Raw genomic sequence first — 21,524 nt, 5'->3', positions numbered from 1 at the left:
AACTTAGTTTTGGTAGTAACTTAATTTGTGAAAAACTAACACAAGCTTTTGTTGACCAGTACTGTCGAAAAGCCGATGTTTTACGGGATGGAATGGAATGTTTATGTGGCTGCCTGTAGATTCTCATGATTGAGTTTTATGTCCAATTTTATGTACTGTTTCAACCTACACTAATGCAGTCTTTATGTACTGTGTGTGTGTAAACCACCCCTGCTGCTGCATACCATATAAATAATAATGCAACATTAACAAAACACAGATGAATTTATTTACATATAATACATGTGCTGTAGCTTGCTACATCACCATTCTTCATCACTTCAGCATGTTTATGCCTGAAAAGAATGTGAAAAACAAGTGATCAAATGAATGCAAGAAGCAACTTACACACACTTTATAATGCCTTCTCTGTGTATGTATATGGCCCTTGATACAAAAAGTAGGGGCACGTGGTAGAGCAAAATGTGAAAAAAAAAATCGCTTTGTTTTCTTTGCAATTTGGGGAGGGGTGTCCCTTTGTGCATCCACATTCGTGCTTTTCATAAACAGCATTTTTGGTGGCTCAAAACCAGTTTTTCCAAAAGGAAGTAGCCAGTGAAAACACACTCTAGTGCAAGCCCCTTGCATTCGCTCTATGCTTACGGCCTAATTTTCTGACGTACAAAAGTCAAAATGCTTGTCTAGAGTCAGCTGTGTATAGAAGATTGTCGGGTAACTTCTAAAGCAGTCCGAAGACACTGTGCACCTTTGTATTCACAATCCGCCTTCAGAATACATAGGTTGGAACACTTTCAGCTCCTAGCATCATTACACCTTGCATTTGCCGTGCTTGTCGATAACCTTAGATGCTGGGGGTAAAGAAGGTTCTGAGGAAGTGTAAATTTCGTTGAAGCCCGTACAGTTTTCTTGTTAATGTGAATAAATCCCTGTGACGTACTGAGGTGCTGAACCAGCAAGCTCTTTATTGTTAAACCTCCCAGCCTTTTCAGCATCTTTCGAGGTGAATCACGTATATACATGGGGACAACGGGTATGCTCTAATGGACATGGACTAATATTTCTGATGCAACTGAATAACAATGTGTGAGAACGACTCAGTGTAAGTGTTGAGTTAATGGGAATTGAGTCACAGAATCTTTCCTTTCTTTGTTTAGGGTGAGAGTCCTAGAAATGGCGACATTGAATATTTTTTTTGCATTTAATAATGGTAGTATCACACGAGCCTCTATTCTGAGATAGGATTGAAGCTTGGCCAAACTACAATGAATTTGCTGGAAATCGTTGACCACACTTGACGATACGTTGCAGATAGAGCTGAATGACATCTCACAAAAAAAAAAAAACAAGACAAGCATTGCGAGAGGCTCCACGGCGAAAAATTGACTTTGGCAGTGATTACCAAGCTTGTAACTACTAAACAAAATAATTGAACAGTGTTTCTGACAGTGCGATCACTTTTCACCTGTTTTTGAACTTTATTCCATATCTCAAAACAGTTTTTTATTACTTAGCTACCATTATTTCCCATGTATTTTAAGATAACCAGTTGATTATTTTTTTTGTATACAGCTACTGAAGCAAAATAGAAGCTATGCACTTTACCGTTATTGTGTTACAAATTTTCATAGATGCCAATTAACTCAAAAGTCAAGCTCTAGTGGTAAAAAATTCACAAAAATTCTATATTATGAAGTTAAAAGAGCAAAAAGTTTGGAAGAAAATGATGTATGGATTATATGAATATCCCTTTTAGTCACTGAGAAAACTACCTAAAATCAGCAAAAATGCACAGGATGTATAGGGCCTGCCCGGCGCTCCTGAGAAGTTTCCCACTGGCTCTGATCATGCTCAGAATGAGCAGTTACATTTTCAGAAATATTTGTTGCTATTGTATAGCAGAATGCACGGGTGAATACCTATACTGATTTTCAACTTTGCATTCTGCTGTTAAGCTCTATGTGCCACATATAGCTACAAATTATGGCTGAACTTTCTTAATATAGATTTACCAGCGCAAAAAAAGACGGCACATATTTTAATCATGAACCAACTCGCCCAAGCAGCAGCTTTAGTGAAATTTTTTAAGCACTGTTTATTGATCACAGAATGTTTTTTTTCACTATGCTGAGGTGGGAGGGGGGGGGGGTTGAGGATCCTGTAAAAAAACTGAAAGAGCTTGACCTGAACTAAGAAACATCATGTGAATATACACTACACTTATTCGTAGCCAGGCGGTGGCACACCGGGCCCGTGCCTCTCCCCTCCTTCCCCCCAAACTTTTTTCTCCATGAAATACTTAGCGCAAAATTACCATTTGCCTGCCCAGACCTCTGGTTCAGATCAAAAAGGGCCCCCTCCCCCTAAAAAGTTCTGTGTATGCCCTTGGTTTAGATGAATGAATTTCCAAACCCTGTTTAACATAAGCATCAGTGAGATTAGATAGATATATGGGGTTTAATGTCCTAAAACCACATATGGTTATGAGAAACGCTGTAGTGGAGGGCTCCGGAAATTTCGACCACCTGGGGTTCTTTAACGAAGCATCAGTGAGATTGATAACTAGGATAAAATTAAGGCCAAACCTTCCATTTTTCTCTTTTCACAACATACTATATGTCCTTGGCACAATTCACAGTATATAGAAATCTCAATTGAGAGTGCATTTTCATGTGCTGGCTCTTGTGAAATAATAGCAGTATATTTTGACTACACTCCGAAGGACAAAAAAAAAGAAAACGCCAGGCTCATAATACTTACAAACAAATTAAATTGAAAATGCAAAGCCACAATCAAGATAATATTCAGCTCTAATAACCGGATATCATCAGAAAATGTGTATGATTCATGCTCACACTTTCACTGATTGAAACGCAGCTTCTGGGCCAACTTCATTATCTTTGTGTGCACACTTGTGCGAGACTTCTGGCCACCTTCGCACCTGCTGCCCTTTTTCGTGTTGGAGCCCTTTAAGGTTATCAAGGTGTGGTTCAAATGAAACATATGAGAAGAGCACAAGGATGGGTACAGACTCGTCAATGGGCTTCATTTAGAACACGTATGGTTACACGCTACAGTCTGCAAATTCCTCATCTATGCATCATAGACTTGCATTAATTCTTGTACAATCTGAGCCAAATACGCTGGCCCAATCATTTTCCTCCTGAAAAAAAAAAAGAAGACCTCAGCAAGCTTAGGAGCCAATTGGTCAAGGCTGCATCTCCGAATTTCATTCTTGCCAGTAATGGCTGTCATAGTTTCTGACAAGTAATCAATGGACTTTCACTGAAGTCAGAGGCAGATAAGACCCTTGTCAGGAATCAACAACTTGTGTTCCCTGCGCCGTTCATATATATATTGGCCTGTTTGATTGATGTAAACATTCCTCCTGGTTTGATAAGCAACTAACAAACTAAAAGGTGTGGCACTTAGTGCAATTTTACACACCCTACTAGTGGTTTGTACGCTCCCAAAATTTTTCCAAGGCTTCCTTTGAAAAAATGTGCAATGGCCTTTTTCAGTCTTCGAATACGCACAATCATAAAATAAGTCTTCACATGCTCGTGGTAAATATGTTCAGAATGTATGATCTGATGTTAAAGTTGGGTTAATATTAAAGCACAGCATTTTGTCTGGTGAGCTAGTTTGTGGGTGAAGGTTACTCTTCTGTGCCGTTCAAGGTAAATGCTAAGACCCCGCATTGCCTCTATGAGGTGTGCAAGATTGCACTAAGTGCCACCCCACTGAGTTCGACGTGCGCTCGTCAAGTAGGATAACGAAGTCACTCAGACATGGAGGAATGTTAACATTGGTCATACAGGTCAATGTATAAATGAATGATGTAGGGAACACCAGCCCTTGATAAAGACCAGACAAGGTTCTCACCTGCCCAACTTAAATGCATACGAATTGTTTACTTTTAGTAAACCATGGCAGACTTTACTGGCAAAGACAAGAATTGAGATGCAGTTGTGACCCAATGGCACTTGAGCTTGCCTAGGCTTTTTTCCTAATGAACAAAAGCAATGATTGTGTCTGTGATACTTCACTCAGACTATCAGAATGAACGCAGGTTCCCTGCATGAGTGTACTGAATAAAACCCAGTTGCAGGTCTGCCCTCATCTTCCACTCTTCTCCTCCGACAACATCTGTTATTTAAGTGTATAAGTATCTACTGCACCTTGTAGCTGGAGTTAGGCTCACACTCATGTTGTAAAATGTCATCAATTTACTTGACCTCCTCGCACAACAATCAACACATAATGATATCGACAAGGGAACTCACCCAGTGCAATGATTGTAGGCGTTGATGGCAACTCGGCAAGCTTTTCAGTGATGCTTGTTCCCTCCTGGATGAGCAAAAATATCCCATGTACACAAAAGCACAAAGAGATATGTACAGTTGCGGCCATTCCAATATATAAATCAGAGATGCGATCCCTGCAATTCCGTTTTCCACCATGGTTCCTGGTCTATTGCAGGCTGTGTGCACCAAGTACAAATTACCTACCTAGGAGCCTTGAAACTTGGAACAATTTTAGAGCAAAGTAGAATGGATAGCGAGCACGCAAAAAAACCTGCTCACATTTTGATTCATTTTTCTCTTTGGATTACAGCAACATCATAGACAACTCTGAATGATTGCAGGTCAATATATCAATGTTAGTGGTGATAGTATTGCTTAAAATTATTTTGCATGTGCGACAGCAAGGGACAAAGTGAGCAACATCTTGCAACAACTCTGGCCTATTCCCATTCTTAGTGCCCTCCTCACTGCGTCGTAATGAGGCACTACAGCCAAAGTGACGAGAAACATTGTTCTGCAGTGCATTGCAAAAAACTAATGCTTTGTGCATGTGGAGCACTCTGATTGCACACAAACACTTTTTTTCCCATTGAGCCTGAAAAAGGCTAGTAAACCAAGTTTGTGCACTGTGGTTCACCATGCGTGCACCATGCCCCAACACAGTTTTTGTTGCATGAAGTCTCACTTTTCACAGCGCTACGTTCCTTCTCATTCACTCTGTGAACTTTATAGTCGGATGCTTGGGGACTTCACTCCCTATCCTAGTGGCTCTGATGAAACAATGGCACCTGCCCGCACTAACTGTTGGCTCAAGGGCAGTGTATTTTTTTTTTCAGAACATTTTTGTGACTACGACACAATGCGGATAACCAAAGTAAGTTCCACAAAAAAATTGAAAATTGCCTTTTTTTTACACTATCTTCAAATGCTGATACTTGTGACAAAGCGCGTGTTCCGGTGTAATTTTAATGAATAATGCTGCTGTACAAAGCCACCAAAATTACCTTAAAATGAAGCACAAAGGCAAAAGATATGCAAAGCTACACTATCCTCCTTTTAACTTGTGTCCAGCAATTCATGAATTAGGTATTTTTGGATGTTTAGCATATTTGTTCTGTCAAAAAATTTTGCTGCAGCGGTCACTAAATTCTCATACGGTAGCATTGCACTTGTTCTTTATGGGAAGAAAATACATCGATTAAGAAGTGTAAAAAAGTTAAGTCTGCTCAAAGTTCAGAAATTGTGAAATTAGAAGAAAACTGATTTCAGCAGTCAAAGTTTAATTTTCCTTTATACAAAAGCAGCTTTTTTCACAAAATTCAACTGAAAAAGCTATTGTTTTGTGCTAAAAACCTGCACAGCATTCAGTCGATCCCAGATATATTGAACTCGAAGGGGATCGCGATATATGTAGTTCAATATATCGATGAGTCGAAACACAAAATATGTGTATTTAAGGCATAAATTAGAGCATCTCAGACCTAAAAACAGTTTTTTGAAATCCTAACAAGCACTTAAAGAATGATTCTCTCACAATATGATAAAGAACAAGGCCTGAACATCTACTTTTGCAAGTTATCGCACTTCATTTCACTTGAAAATAGTCTGTAAACTTTTCTCTCTTTTTGCGTGCCACCAAGTTTCAGTTGTCCTCAATATCACTGGACCCTTCCAAGTAAGCAAATTCAGCTCATTCGGCCACAACAGCGCTGAGTGGCACTGAATGCCAATGTAAGCTCCGTAGAGCGTTGGTGGCGAAAGCAATAATTCCACGGCACCGTCAACATTGGGCATCATCTCGGCATCCATGCAGTCAGAACCAGCGACGTCGTCTTCTGCTCCAATGAAGCCGCTCGCTGTCCGAGATGGTGCCCGAAAACACTAACAAGGCATAGAATTTACTGAGGCATTGTACGCCCTTGACAGCAGTCATGACGCACTCAAAGTCGTCACCTGGCACAAAGCCCGCAAAGAAACAGTTCACGACTGTGCTTTACTTGAGGTCGCTCCTAGCACCAGCCATGATTTTTATCGCTACGAGCGTATCAATGTGTAGCGCCGACTTCCAAATGATGATTTATCAGTAACGAGGCGAGAAGTACACAGGTCCACAAGCCACAAAAGGCGATGCTGCCCACAAACGAGCAAGCTCCCACCGTCAGCATGTTGGTGATAGCGATGTCACTTGTGGCTTTGTCATTTTGTAACCGACAGCTGTTGCTTTGGTGCGGAAAGCTAGAAAAAAGCGTAGCCTCCGAAATGAGCGTTCTAAAACCGGAAGCACCAAAATACCTCATGAAGTTGCACATCTCGAAGGCCACGCTTTTCAGTCCCACATGCCATCATACACGATTGAATGCGAACATCGCAATGAGATCACTAAACTTCCTTAAGTCATTCCACTTCGTTTTGGTGCCCTCGGTCATCACCATGCCCCCACGTTAAAACCTGCAGATCGCACATCAAGCATACCGGTGCACTCACAAGTGCTGTGCAACGAGCTAGATCAGCAAGATGGAGTTTCAATGTTTCACTTTTCAGCACCCCCTTTTAGTCACTTGCACGCGAAAAGGGATCGGAACTTGTCGAATTGTGGCTATAAATGATCATTATTTGTTAGGAAAAATGCAATTTGTGGGCTTTAGCGTGGCTCAGAGTTCAATTTAGCGGATGTTCTGCTGTGCGTGAGTTCGATAGATGTGTACAGCAGTCCCGTATTTTTGCATGGGAAATTCAAGGGGATCTCTCAACTTTTTGATATAGCCAATAATTCGATATATCATAGTTTGATATACCCGGGATCGACTGTATTCTATAAAATCTAGAACCTAAAGCTGTTCTCAACAAACCAATACATCACTTTCTGAAAAGATGTTACTGTCCAGTTTTGTACTAACATAATGCAACAAAGTGAAACTTACTTCAAATACTTGGTAAAGGTAGTTCTTGTCTTCCTTAAAATGCGCGCAGAGGAATGGTAGCACAGCTACCTGGACTGCTTTTTCTCTTTGTCCTTCGTCTCTCACGCGCACCACCAGTTCCATAGTATGTTTCGTCGGCGCCTCCTCCATCATCTGAAATAATGCAGGCGCACAGGCCGCCATCCTCTCCTGGAAGATTTCCTGCAATTATTCCAAAAATCAAAGTAAATAACAGTTACTTGATAATAGATGAATTCATCTGTAGAGATATTAAAGTGAAAACTGATTGAAATGTAGAACTATATTACCACCCTACAATTGAGTGCAACAGCTGTGACACGCCAAAAAAAGAAGACAAAAAACAGACTGGTGGGGAATACCACCCTGAAACTACTGCACCAGCTTACTAGAACATGTTGTTGGCTAGTAGGTTCAGGCTGAAGAAAGGTAGGGACGTAAACCACATAGACAAGAAAAAAAGAAGTGGACGAGATAGAGCATTGATTGCAACAGATTTTGTTTGCAAAATAAAAAAGGCTCCTTTTGTTTTTGTAAACACCAAAGCATATGAGCAGGAAAATGGCGTGCACTCCACGATTATGACATCACTATAAAAAAAAAAAGGGGTTCAGCGGCAAATCGCTGTCACAACCAGACTCCCTTTCACAGTTATCTCCAACATCAGCAGGGGGTGTGCTACTGTGCTCTTGATCTGAACTGGATTCAATTTCAGGTACTTCCGTGCACTGTGTTGCAGTTTTGCCCCGGTGATACCTTGAAACATGTGTTCTGAAGGAACCTGCTGACCTCAGCACACTACCACAACCCACAAAAGGACACATAACAGCATCAATTCCACTCTCCAGATGGGCAGCTATGTGACCAAGAAGCTCCGTGCGAGTAGGCACACTCGCCCCGCATGACAACACAGAGCAGACAAACGCATCATCAGTCTGTTTGCTGCATCGCTTCTTGTGATGTCTGAAGACGTGACTTCTTAGGCTCTGATAGTTTTTAAACAAAGCTCCACAAGGCTCACAAGGGCAAAGGGCACCGCCCAACACACTGCTGTGATAGTGGTAGTGCTCGAAGTAGTCGGTCAATGTTGAAAATGTCTGTGCGCAATGCCGGCAAGTGGGCATTCTTCATTGATGTTATGGCTGCAATGAAGGTAGAGCACTTATTTTGCTAAATTACATTCACTGGCTTGTGCACTTTTTCAGACCGCCCAATTTTATAATAAAAACACTGCTACAATGGTAATAATACCTTACAGTCTACAATAGTAGAATCATTCCAATATCTGGTTAGCATGTCAGGTTATGTTCAATTTCATATGAACATTAGCCAATGCTTTTTAAGCAGTCCTCTATATAAGAGCACAGTGAATATAAATATTCTTGACCTGCTACAAATGTTTAAACTAAGTTGAAGCAGGCGGCGCAAGGAAAAGAAATAATGACGGAGACTGTAACATTAACTGCACAAATTCTACAGAAAACTGCACCCATACTTGCGCAACTTGGGTCTCTTAAAAGGCTATTCCTGAATGTGCAGTCAAAAGTGAGCTTAGCATATGCTCCAACATTACACATGTTCACAACTTAAGTAATGCTATCCATTATATCGCTAATGTTGACAACAGATGTTCATATCTTGCACATATGTGAAAGCAGCTTCAGCCTCTCAAGTGCAGCCAGGTCCAATATTGAATACAATTACTTTAAAATTTTAGCTTGAAACATAATTACTTTAAACAATTACTTAAAGCTTTTTGTGATATATTGACTAATCAAACAGTTGATACCAAGTATGAATTGCACCGTAGCCTGCCAGTAGTACGCGCAAGAGATGGAAATGGGTGGCTTCAAGATAGGGCACCCAAAACTTCGCATATGCGATCGCTTGATTCTGTTGCCATACACCAACTTCTTGGGTACACACAAGGACTCCCATGCTGGATTAGCTGCAGTTAAGCAGTAGTATGGCTAAGTGACGTGCAAATTCGCAATGTTGTCGGGTGTAAGCAATGTGTCGTGCAATTCCAAAGAAATGAACTGCTGAGCACGCAAATCAATAGACACAACAGAACATGCATGCGAAATGCGAGCGCCAATCGTACCTCACGGCTGTCACTCAAATTCCGCCAAGTACGGCAAAATAAGTTTACACACAGCCAAGTGACAGTTGCTGCCCCTGTCGTCTCCTACACCTATTTTTGTAGTAATGGACGTATGACTTGCAAGCGATGCAGGCATGGAAAACACGAGTGCTTTGTCTGCGCTCGATAAGACGACAAAGACACGTACACGCCTGGTGTGTACGTGACAGCAGACTCCTGCTGATCCGGCTTACAAGTGCACCTTATAACAGCCATGTGCATGGGCACCGAGGAGATCACTAATGAGTGCGTGCACAAACTGACCTGTGACATCCTCAAACTACAAAGATGCAACTCAACAGCAGGCTTCACCACAATAATACAATTAAGTGACACTAACAAAGGAAAAATGCCGTTATTGCTGAGTGCAAGCAATGCTTCATATAATTCCGAAGAATTAAACTGTTCACTGTACTGCTTCCTGCATGCGCAACTCAATAAAGGTGCAACACAGCGTGCGAGCACTATGGTCGTACCTCATAGCCGACACTAAAAATCCACAAAATGCACTGAAATATGCCTACGCACAGTAATGTTACCGTTGCTACCCCTACTGTTTTCTGTGCCTAATTTAGTAATAAGGTATGTATGAGCGATGCAAGCATGGCAAACACGTGTTTCATTATTCACCTTATAATAGCGACAGACATGTTACATGCCTAGCTCGTATGAGCTGTGGCATGCGAGTGCACCTTATAACTGTTTATAAGATAGGTAATGATCGATAACGGTGAAATAAATGCCTACCTGATTGTGATGTGTGCCAGGTGATGGACTTCGCAGGAAGGTGAGAGAGCTCTGACAATAGCCGCCTGCCTTGACCACGTAGGGTGCCAGAGACCACTGAGCTGAACAAGTGAAGAGTGCGCCAAAAAACTTGACAAGTGAGGAACCAAACAAATGAACTGCTAGCACTACTTGGTCCTGAGCACGTAAATCAATAACAAGATGCAACACAACCTGCATGCAAAATGCGAGCACCAATCGTACCTCACGGCTGTCACTCAAATTCCGCCAAGTACGGCAAAATAAGTTTACACACAGCCAAGTGACAGTTGCTGCCCCTGTCGTCTCCTACACCTATTTTTGTAGTAATGGACGTATGACTTGCAAGCGATGCAGGCATGGAAAACACGAGTGCTTTGTCTGCGCTCGATAAGACGACAAAGACACGTACACGCCTGGTGTGTACGTGACAGCAGACTCCTGCTGATCCGGCTTACAAGTGCACCTTATAACAGCCATGTGCATGGGCACCGAGGAGATCACTAATGAGTGCGTGCACAAACAGACCTGTGACATCCTCAAACTACAAAGATGCAACTCAACAGCAGGCTTCACCACAATAATACAATTAAGTGACACTAACAAAGGAAAAATGCCGTTATTGCTGAGTGCAAGCAATGCTTCATATAATTCCGAAGAATTAAACTGTTCACTGTACTGCTTCCTGCATGCGCAACTCAATAAAGGTGCAACACAGCGTGCGAGCACTATGGTCGTACCTCATAGCCGACACTAAAAATCCACAAAATGCACTGAAATATGCCTACGCACAGTAATGTTACCGTTGCTACCCCTACTGTTTTCTGTGCCTAATTTAGTAATAAGGTATGTATGAGCGATGCAAGCATGGCAAACACGTGTTTCATTATTCACCTTATAATAGCGACAGACATGTTACATGCCTAGCTCGTATGAGCTGTGGCATGCGAGTGCACCTTATAACTGTTTATAAGATAGGTAATGATCGATAACGGTGAAATAAATGCCTACCTGATTGTGATGTGTGCCAGGTGATGGACTTCGCAGGAAGGTGAGAGAGCTCTGACAATAGCCGCCTGCCTTGACCACGTAGGGTGCCAGAGACCACTGAGCTGAACAAGTGAAGAGTGCGCCAAAAAACTTGACAAGTGAGGAACCAAACAAATGAACTGCTAGCACTACTTGGTCCTGAGCACGTAAATCAATAACAAGATGCAACACAACCTGCATGCAAAATGCGAGCACCAATCGTACCTCACGGCTGTCACTCAGATTCCGCCAAATATGGCAAAATAAGTTTACACACAGCCAAGTGATAGTTCCTGCCCCTGTCGTCTCCTACACCTATTTTTGTAGTAATGAACGTATGACTTGCAAGCGGTGCAGGCATGGAAAACACGTGTGCTTTGTCTGTTGCACTCAAAGGTGGTGTGGTGTCCATGTCGAACGCGGACAGCATCATGGGCACTTCGGCATTGGGGTCACTAGTAGCCGGCGTTGCGCCCGCGCCAGTGTTGGGTCGGCGCGGGTGCTTTGTTAGGCCTAGCCTTGAACGTACCCCGGGCGCGTCCTCGTTGTGGGGTTTTTTTCGCTTCTGTGCTTTAAGTCCCGAAGATTTTGGTTGCAAAAGAGTCTTAGCAGCTTTACTGACCTTGCGCACAGGAATCTTGGAGGCAGGAAGAGAAGTTCCGGGGCAATCCGGCGTTTTTGTGGGAGCAGATGCAGCCGTGACTGATGTACACGACGCTCGTAGCGCCCTCTTAGGCTACGAAGGGAGGCGCTCAGCTGAAACGGCACCGGCGGGTGGTGCGGCTTTTAATCGAACTCGCGACGCTCCCTTTGGGGCAAACTGACTACTTTAGCGCCTGCCTACAATTTGTTTTTGTATTCTAGCCGACACCACGATGCACCGATGCTATCTTGCACCCATTCTATTGGGCAGTGATGGCCGGACACACCGCAGCAGTCGTGTTATTTTGTGTGACCATCAACGCATTTTTTTTTCTTTTGGCCTGTTGTGGTTGGGAAGAGCTATGGTGGTGCAAAAAATTTATCGGTTATTCAGGAAAAGTGGTGTAAAGGGAAATAGTTCTGAAGAATCGATGTTCTCGTCGCAGGTAGTGAGAACCATTCAACAACCGATGAATTCTTCGGTGACGAAGTGAAGTCGCCGTCGGTGTTCACCGAGTAGACTCATGAATTCATAAAAAGAACAAACGTTTCCCCGAGCCTTCCAAATTTTATTATTGGGCTTGAGCTTGCATGGTAGGCTTGACGGTGCGAAACAGCGTGAAAACAACGAGTTCATACAAAGAAACAGCAAACCGCACCCTTTTAAAATACACTTCATTACTGTGTTTCATTGACTGCGTGTTAATTGGTGTGCCAACTATACAACGCAGCTACGATTATAGGATTGCTCTCACTAAACAAGTCAAGGCTTGCAAGCACGAAAAAAAAAAGGAACGAAAATAGGAGAACATGTACACTGTCTCTTCTTCTGTGTGTCGTGCATTCTCACGATGTGACGAAAAAAAAAAAAACGTAAACTATTATGCACACCATCAAGATTCACATATATGCAGGGATTCTTGGACGGGTATGTTTTTTTTTCACTATCTTTTGTCAATAAAGTCTCATAGACGCAGTACAAGTACCTGTTCGCTTTCAATCTTGCAAGATTGAAAACGAAGTGCAGCGCCTTTCGACGATATATATATATATATATATATATATATATATATATATATATATATATATATATATATCGGAAGCGAAAAAGCACGACGTACGCCGAAACACCTTTACTAATTACAAATGTTTCGGCTGATGGGCCAGCCTTCGTCAGTGTGACCACACTAACGAAGGCTGGCCCACCATATCGTCTCGCTTTATAACTTTTTATGGCAACCCGACTTCGCTACTAATAGTAAATTTAGCTTCCCTTGCGGTGAAGTATCATAATGCTGTAATTATCCTCTTCCTTAATCGGTAAAAACTCTGAAACGTTCTCTTTTTCTTTTTTACCGCTGCTATCCTTCTCCGCCTCTCCGAATATATATATGTATCCATACTGGCACTTTCCAGTGATCCTGCATGCAGCTCTTTTTCTCCATTGTGAGTTAATGAACAGTTTCTCTTCCTCATTCTCTCGTATTTCTTAGTCTATCTTCGAACCCAATGTTGCTCTAAGCTTAATTTCCTCATCAAAGCCTGCCCAGTTATCACACTTTCCGTCTTCGTTTTCTGACTTTCCATGAGCGTACAATGCGAATCTGCGCATTCCTTACACACTGTGGGACGCCTCATCTTAGTCGGCGACTGCAGCGTTGCCGCTGTATGTATACGTTAGCCACCCGCCACGATAGCTCTCTCAAGGCATTGTCCATGGCTATCGCTTAATTTTCTGTTCTAGTTCACTGTATCATTGTCGAACGGGGGGAATGGTCAAAGTTCAGCCAGTATGTCGCCGACAGCTCTCTCAAGGCATTGCCCATGGCTGTCGCTTAACTTTCTGTTCTAGTTCACTGTATCATTGTCGAACGGGGGGAATGGTCAAAGTTCAGCCAGTATGTCGCCGTGCACACAAATCACGGAAGCGTGTTCTTGAAGTACAGAAGACATACGTTTTTCTGGTGTTTTACGGAAGGAGCGAAAGAACGGAAACATCGACTGCTGCTTTACGGCAACTCCTGCTGTTTCCCATAAACCGCAGCACAGTTTGTGCTTTAAACGTCCAGTCTCGCTATTTTTCAGGAAACAGATGTTACTCTGTAGTTTCTACGGTCTGCTCCGACGTTAAAACACGGATATTTTTTACAGTGTACCGGACATACATAGCAACATCATATCACGCTTCATTGATAATATTTAAAGTTTAGCGTCCCAAAACAAACATATGATTATGGGAGACGCCGTAGTGGAAGGCACCGGAAAGTTCGCCCACCTGGAGTTCTTTAACGCCAGCTCAAATCTGAGCACACGGGTCTACAGCATTTTTGCCTCCACCGAAATTGCAGCCGCCGCAGTCGGGATTTGATCCCGCGACATGCGGGTCAGCAGCCGAGTACCTTCGTACTTCGTTTAGCCGCAGTTTTTTTTTATAGACACATTCTCTCGAATTCGATCATTGTTCCTGCTAAAAAAAGGGACAGATTTCTAAGAATATTTGTCTACGATCGCACCGATCCCAAACATTTACACCGCTACCGAGAAAAAGAGTTGGCTGCTGAGATAGCGTGTACATGCATCCAAAGAAGTTTATTTGAACACCAGAGAGACTAGTTTAACGAGGTTCTAAGGCCCTCTCAACCGCGTAGTCGGCGGCGCCACCCAGGTCGGCTCAGAAAGGTGAAAACCTTCCGCGATGACCGACGCCCTCCGGACACCCAGTAGTTGTAAATCCAAGCCCGGGCTGTGTAAGCTCCACCGCCATGAGTCTTCGTCACATAAATCAGCGCCCACATTCGCAGGGTACTATAATGTTGTGTTTGTTAATCCTAGAATCTGCGGTATTCCATTTCAGTCGATGATTGCGTAAGGATTTCGAATACGAGATGGCACCAATTTCTGGGCGTAATTAACGACGGAGTGCTTTCATGGAGTACTCACATCTCGCACTTGACGAAGAGGCTCACCTTTATCTAACACGTAATGAGACTTATCGCTGGTAAAACGTGGAACACGTCCAAGTCATCTTGGGGTAAGTCAGTGCTTTCCAACGTAAAGGAACTAACATCCGGGTCCTGCGCAACATTCAACGCCAAGTCATTCGCACTAGGTTTGGGTTGTCAAAGTGCGCCATGTAGCTATGATCGTCATCGTCAAAGCCCCGCCCATTTCGTTGTGTATAACTGTCGTCTCACATTGGTCGCATATTCGTGAGTCATTCAACGTGCCTGGCCATCTCCTCACCAGCTTACCGCAAGAAAGACTGAAAGCTGAACCTTGCAAAGTTTAAGCGGACAATCAGCTTTTCATCTCGTGGAGACGTCGTCCGCAACCACACCGCTATTTCCGAAGTGGTGCCTGAAAAGACCAATTGTGTGCCATGCAGTGTCGGGGATATCCAAAGAAGGCTAGTCTGTCATCTGCAGCTCTCAAACAGATCTAATTGAACGTTTTGCATATGTGGTTTGCTAACCAAAATCATGTTTACACGAATGGTTCCGTCTCGGGAAGTTCGGTGGGCGGCTTCGTGGTACCATCTCGATCGACCATCGTCACGTTCAAAGCTTCATGCTCAACGGCATCCTCGGGCTCGGTTTGTAGCGTTAAATTATTCATTAAGCTGTTGCACTGATACGGTGGATTCATCGATGCGCAATAACTGCAACTGTGGAAGGACTATTGATCATCTCTTGGGTCATTGTCTCCAATTTGAACAGTATCGCTAAGCTATCGAAGGTGCCTTCAGAAGACTCGATTATAGGCATTTTACTGGGAAAAAAAGATATAGGGAGCCTAGTCTAAAAGCACAGCATCCCAGAAAGCCCTGTAGTTCCTGAACGCAACACAATTGAGTGACCACCTGTGATACGGTACAGTGTGTGCGTGTTATGATATGTGCCTCTATTTATATCTCTTTCATTTGCTCCCTAATTATGTCTTACCTCCCACGTTTACAGTAGCAAACCAGACGCAATATAGATAACCATAGTGCATTTTGTCTATTTATTCTCTCTCTCGATTGTTGGCTCTTTCAGCATGCTTTGCCTTTGTATGTTATTGTAGCGTATGCTTCAACAGTGACGAGCATTCTCCTATTGGCGTCTTGGAACAAGTGTTCATCAAAAGTTATCCAAGTGGTGTTTCGTTAAAATTAACACTGAACAACACTGAGACTGAACAACAGAAATACACGATATGTAAAATGCCACAGCTCTGCCACAAAGGTGGAGCAATGAATACAATAACAACAAACTGGAATGTCAAACAAAGAATGGCAAGTACATTGAAACATGCCCCACGTTGCTCACGCACAAATGGCGCACTAAACGTGCTCACAAGCACAGATGAACGTGAATAGGCGTCTCAGTTGATATTTCGCTCTAAGCGCGCCCTTATCGCAAACGGAGACTGTGCAGTGAGTGCAGTGACATTTTTGTGCCCGGTAACTACAACAGAATCATTCCGGTAAAAGCCCAAGACAAACGATTCTCACCGCGAGATATAAGCGTGCCCACGCGTGAGCGTCTTCCCCCCCCTCCCCTCTCCACGTGACAATGTATGCGTGAGAGATGAACACATCAGCGTGCGTTGCCAAGTCGTGATAATCTGGCGACGCGTGGTCGTTGTGCTATGTGGTAGGCAATGCTGAAAACGCGATAGTATCCCCGAGATCGGTATCGCCAGCAGTAAGTGGTACAAATAAGTCGCTTGCTGTTTCAACGTTGTAGGAGGTACTTCTTCGTGGCTCAGAAGCTAACGCCACGGACTCATAAGCAAGAGGGCGGAAATTCCATTCCGCACGCCGGAGGTTCTTTCTGGATTATTTTTCTTGCGTTTTCATATATACAGATAATCATTCATACTAGGTGAATGACGGCGGAAAAATCCAACCGAGAGTGTCCTTAAGATTGCTATCGCAATAATTAAAGTTTGGAATGATCTCTCGTCATCCGTTTTACAATCAACCAGGGTAGATCAGGCGTTAAAAGACTTTTTCTTGCATCACACAACATCCAGCTTATCGAAGAACAAAAAGTAGGAAAATAACATCAACTTTTAATACCTTGTACATGTTTTTCCTACTGCTGCTGTTTTGGGGACGACGATAAAAATTTGCAGCCTCTACCACTGACGATGTACTGCAGTCCTGACGTGTGGTCTTCTGTATGTGTGTTATTGCAATGAGAACTATACACAGCTGTCTTATTTATAGTTTTTGTATAAACCGAGCGTTTGTTTTTAGCACTGTAAATTATCTTGATTGTATCTTTCCTATTCATACACATGCTTTTTATGGACAATTTTTTGAACACCTGTATATACTACATTTCCCACCAAACATGTGATTGTACATACATAGCCCCTGATTCATTTGTATTATGTTTTTAATGGATCCATTACTAGCCAATAGGCTAAGGATCCAGACATGCATGCATTTGGTGAAAATGAAAAAAAGACAATAAAAAATCTTGAATCTTGAATTATGCAAATAACTGTTAAAGACGTTTTACTCATAGCCACAGAACTTATCTGTAGTACATCAATTATAACGGTGCTTTAGGTGCACGAAAAATTTCATGTCTCAGTGAAAAACATTTGTTGTACTGTACTGTCGCTTGCCACGCCACAGTGGTCTAGTGGCTAAAGTACTCGGCTGCTGACTAGCAGGTCGCGCGATCGAATCCCGGCTGCGGCGGCTGCATTTCCCATGGAGGCGGAAATGTTGTAGGCCCGTGTACTCAGATTTGGGTGCACGTTAAACCCCAGGGGGTCAAAATTTCCGAAGCCCTCCACTACGGCGTCTCTCATAATCATATGGTGGTTTTGGGACGGTAAACCACACAAATCAATCAATCAATGTACTGTCGCTGGCCACAGTGGCCTCACTTTGGTACGCCCGAAATGCAAGCAGCACACGCGTCCCTAGAATTACTTGCTGGTTAAAGAACCGCAGGGGGTGAAAATGAATCCTCTATGGCGTTTCTCGTAATAACGTCATGATTTCGTCGTGTACAAGCTCTGGAATTATCATTATTATTATAGTGTTAAGTGCTAACTTACCTAAAGAAATAAATTCGGCAGATTCCACGTAAGTCAGATATCTATGTTATACGAAGCATTCGGATGGAAGGTGGAGGTGTTGTATTTTTTGTGTACAAATGCACGCACTGACATACGTTAAGCGACCACATATGTTTTATGTAACGTGTTGTCTACGGTTGCGTAACGTTCTCAAAAGCAATATGAATATTAGCAACACAACAAGTGGTAAGCTGATATCAAGCGCTTGTGCTCGCGAGTATGGTAGCCCTGAACACTGCCACATAAATCAGCTTCAGTGGATTGCACCTAACTACAATTGACGTCATAGGAATACATATGTAATGTTGATAAAACTGTATAGCTAGCACTGCAACCACAAATGACGTTTCACAAACATTAGGGTCTATTTGAAATTAGTTCCGAGACCTGTCGTGACCCCAAGGTAGAATTCTTGATTGTCAGGCACAATGCTGGGGCTCAATTACTTCTGGGACCTTGACAATTATTATTTGCATTCACCGGGTCAACGCAGCCAATGTGAGCTTTTTCATAACACTCACGTGTTAAAAACCGCCAGGCCTGCGCGCAACGCACTGCAAAGTCAAAAGGACAACTACAAGAGCGGCCTTTCACACGCACAACTGCGACAAGCACACTTGCAGGGTACCTCCTACATCATAAATCATAATTCTTGTGTAGTGAGAAGGCATTCACCATGCCATCCTCCGTCATTGTTGCTGTATTTTGTGAATTTTTCTGAGTCTCTGGAGTATTCTGCAACAACTATTTCAGGGTACCATATAGCCCCGCCGCGGTGGTCTAGTGGCTAAGGTACTCGGTTGCTGACCCACAGGTCGCGGATCACATTCCGGTGGCTGCGGCTGTATTTTCGATGAAGGCGAAAAGGCTGCAAGCCTGTGTGCTCAGATATGGGTGCACGTTAAAGAACCCCAGGTGGTCGAAATTTCCGGAGCCCTCCACTACGGCGTCTCTCATAATCATATGGTGGTTTTGGGACGTTAAACCCCACATATCAATCAATCAAATCAGGGTACCATATAGTACTTTGATGTCTCCTTTGTCTCTTTTTCTCGTCGTAACGCTGTGCCGCCATCTGTGTTGAAGCGCTGAAACGCAACAACAACGTGCCAAGGGGCCGACGCTGACTTGCTGCGCCATCTGTGTTTGAATACAAAAACCAAACAAGGTCAAAACGACCTCTGAGATGTTTCTGTAGTCTGCTACTCTACGGCCACGGAGGTCATGCTGCCGTGACAGTGGGCTTCATCTGAAGACCTGAAGGGCGTGTCTGAAATTCTTTCTTTTTTTTTTTGCTCCTTGCCGCAGTAACAAAATGTATGTTTGCACTCCTGCATCCAGGTGTTTCCCGAAGCCATACTTCAGCGAATGAAGCCGTGTTGCAAATCAGTATTTGTGTGCACCGCGTGTGCGTGCTCTTCCCGCTCTCGTATTTCTGTGCTGCTTAACATCGCAATACAGACAAATATCGATTGCGACTGAGAACTACCCACACTGCATGGTTATACCGCCTTTCTGAGAATGTAACAGGCTAACAGTAAATCCATCAGAAATTTCATAGCTTCATGATATGTGTCAGTGAGTGGGAACATTTATTATACCGAAAGAAACGGCGAATACTTTCGATAAATGTTCCAGCAACGATAAGTTCGCGAAATAAATGCAGGAACAAAACGAGTTTATGAATCATGTAATTGCTGCAACTATTTTAATGACGCATTTTATACATACATGTACTGGTCTTTTTTTGTTTTTTTTTTTTCACGCAATGACGAGAGAAAACTATTGCCGATTATAAGCATGCACTATGTAGCCCAAAAGCGAGCACCTACCAATTAATCGGTCTCTTTAAATACCAAAACTTGCTACCATCGAGTGACGACCAACTCGCATGCGCTTTTCATCTGTAAGTGATAATTGCCGTTGGCCTGTCGTCTGGGCTAATTCTATTCCAGTGCCATAATTTACCGAAATTTCTTCTTTCTACCGTAAGAGGATTTCGGTAAATCTAAACGTGCCCACTCGGGTTTAGAGGTAAAAGAAAAAAAAATCATTTCTGGTGTTACTTTTCAAAACCTAAAGATAAATGATGCGTGAGTTTTTCGAAGTAAGAGTGCCAACGATGCTCTTTCTGCCACTCGCTCAAGGTGGCGCGTAGTGAAATTTACACTTGATATAGATTAATGAGATCCTAGTATACCACAGACTTAGCCTACAGGCTACCACAATTGATATACCAGCGAACTATTCTCATTTATCCACCTTTAGAGTCACTGTAAATCACGGAGGAATGTGCTGTAAATGCTCAACGTTCAGCGCACTCTCACCGGTGATACAGGAAACGAGCCCGCCTACTTTTGGTATTCGTATTCTCGATACGCGCTAGCTGGCGCTACCTGTAGTTTACGTCTCTGCGTTTTTGACGGCACTCCGGGGCGAAAACAATGACGAGCATACGCTGTAGACTCCAGTATTCTTTGTTATACTTGCTTGGTCGCCCAGCAATAATCGTAGTATAGACCAACGTTTAGAGGACCTGTTCAGTTGCCAAACTCTCCGCCTCAGCCATGCCTTGAAAGCGGCACCAATCTTGCTTCCGGTCCAAGTGGTGCAACAGGCCCCTCGTAGCAGACGACGAAGCTGGAGCGAACGTGGCATGTGCAGCTGCTATCCGCGCAATAATTTAATTGCTTGAAAACGCAAGGATGAGAACGATTAGTTTTTTTTTCGTTAGGTAATCGTGAAGGTTTAATACATAAGGAGGGATGTCTGAAAAGCCTTATGTAGTGTTCTATGTTGTGCTAACATATAGCAGGCACCCAGTGATCGGTAGGCGGTGCGGCTCTCATCGAGTTGAGCACGACAGGCATTAGGGTTGTTCATTGCCTAAGCGACCATTTCTGACAACAATTGTTTTTTAACTAATGGGGACGACTCCAAAGGCTCTTGTAGGTTCTGTGGAAATACGTAACGGCAGAACTTCGTTGGAGCTGCGCGAATCATGAGGCGGGATCTGCTCGCAACGTTTGCATTACTCATTACAGTTTCTGTTAAAGGATGAAAAAAAAAACGTCTAAAAACATCCCTTAACAGACCTACTAAGTGGCATAGCACATTTGCAGATATCATCCCTCGCAAGCGCACATGACTAAGCTATGCGTGTGTCGCGACACCTTTCGGTAGCGACGGTCGGGACCTGACTTTTTTCGCTGGCTCATCTGCGCAAGATGCGGAAAGGAGCCAATCGGTCTCGAGAGCTTCAGCTTCGAAGAAGTATGCTGTTTATATTTAAGTTAATTAATTATTTATTTTTTATTTCAATGCATACTACAGACCTTCACAGGTCCAGGCAGGTGGGCACGGTACAAGTAGCAAGTACATGTTAGGCACTCAAGTCACGTAGAAAAGGAAAAAGGAAAGAATTCAACATACAAGTACAGGTTTACACACCCAGCCCACTGTTTACACACAGTAAATCAACCAAAGTGAATCTTTATACAGAGTCTTTTAGAAGGTTCCATTCTTCCACTGTTCTTGGAAAAAAAGAAAATTTAAATGATCCTGTCCGTGCAAAATAAGGTGTTAGGGTTCCGGGGTGATGGTGTCTCGTATGTCTTGTCG

At 43.1% G+C, this 21,524-nt stretch overlaps 1 protein-coding gene across 1 annotated transcript; it reads right to left on the bottom strand.

The window, feature by feature from the left end:
* Positions 1 to 245: 245 nt before the first annotated feature.
* LOC142814127 (uncharacterized) lies at positions 246 to 18,596 on the bottom strand. The gene is made up of 7 exons (XM_075892057.1): positions 18,579 to 18,596; positions 11,803 to 11,936; positions 11,163 to 11,263; positions 10,134 to 10,234; positions 7,226 to 7,426; positions 4,284 to 4,347; positions 246 to 335 (listed from the first exon to the last, which is right to left on the bottom strand). The coding sequence occupies exons 1-7, from the start codon at positions 18,594 to 18,596 to the stop codon at positions 316 to 318; spliced, it is 639 nt and encodes a 212-aa protein (XP_075748172.1). The 3' UTR covers positions 246 to 315.
* Between the last annotated feature and the right edge of the window lie 2,928 nt (positions 18,597 to 21,524).

Source organism: Rhipicephalus microplus, chromosome 4, assembly GCF_043290135.1.
Source record: "Rhipicephalus microplus isolate Deutch F79 chromosome 4, USDA_Rmic, whole genome shotgun sequence".
NCBI lineage: Eukaryota > Metazoa > Arthropoda > Arachnida > Ixodida > Ixodidae > Rhipicephalus > Rhipicephalus microplus.
This window is presented reverse-complemented; position numbering and strand designations above follow the sequence as displayed.

Excerpts from the sequence above, each read along its gene's own strand:
- LOC142814127 (XM_075892057.1), bottom strand. Across the intron at positions 10,235-11,162 it reads CTGGCACACATCACAATCAG|CTCAGTGGTCTCTGGCACCC; the intron begins GTAGGCATTTAT and ends TCACTTGTTCAG. Across the intron at positions 4,348-7,225 it reads ACCTTTACCAAGTATTTGAA|GAGGGAACAAGCATCACTGA; the intron begins GTAAGTTTCACT and ends TTGCTCATCCAG.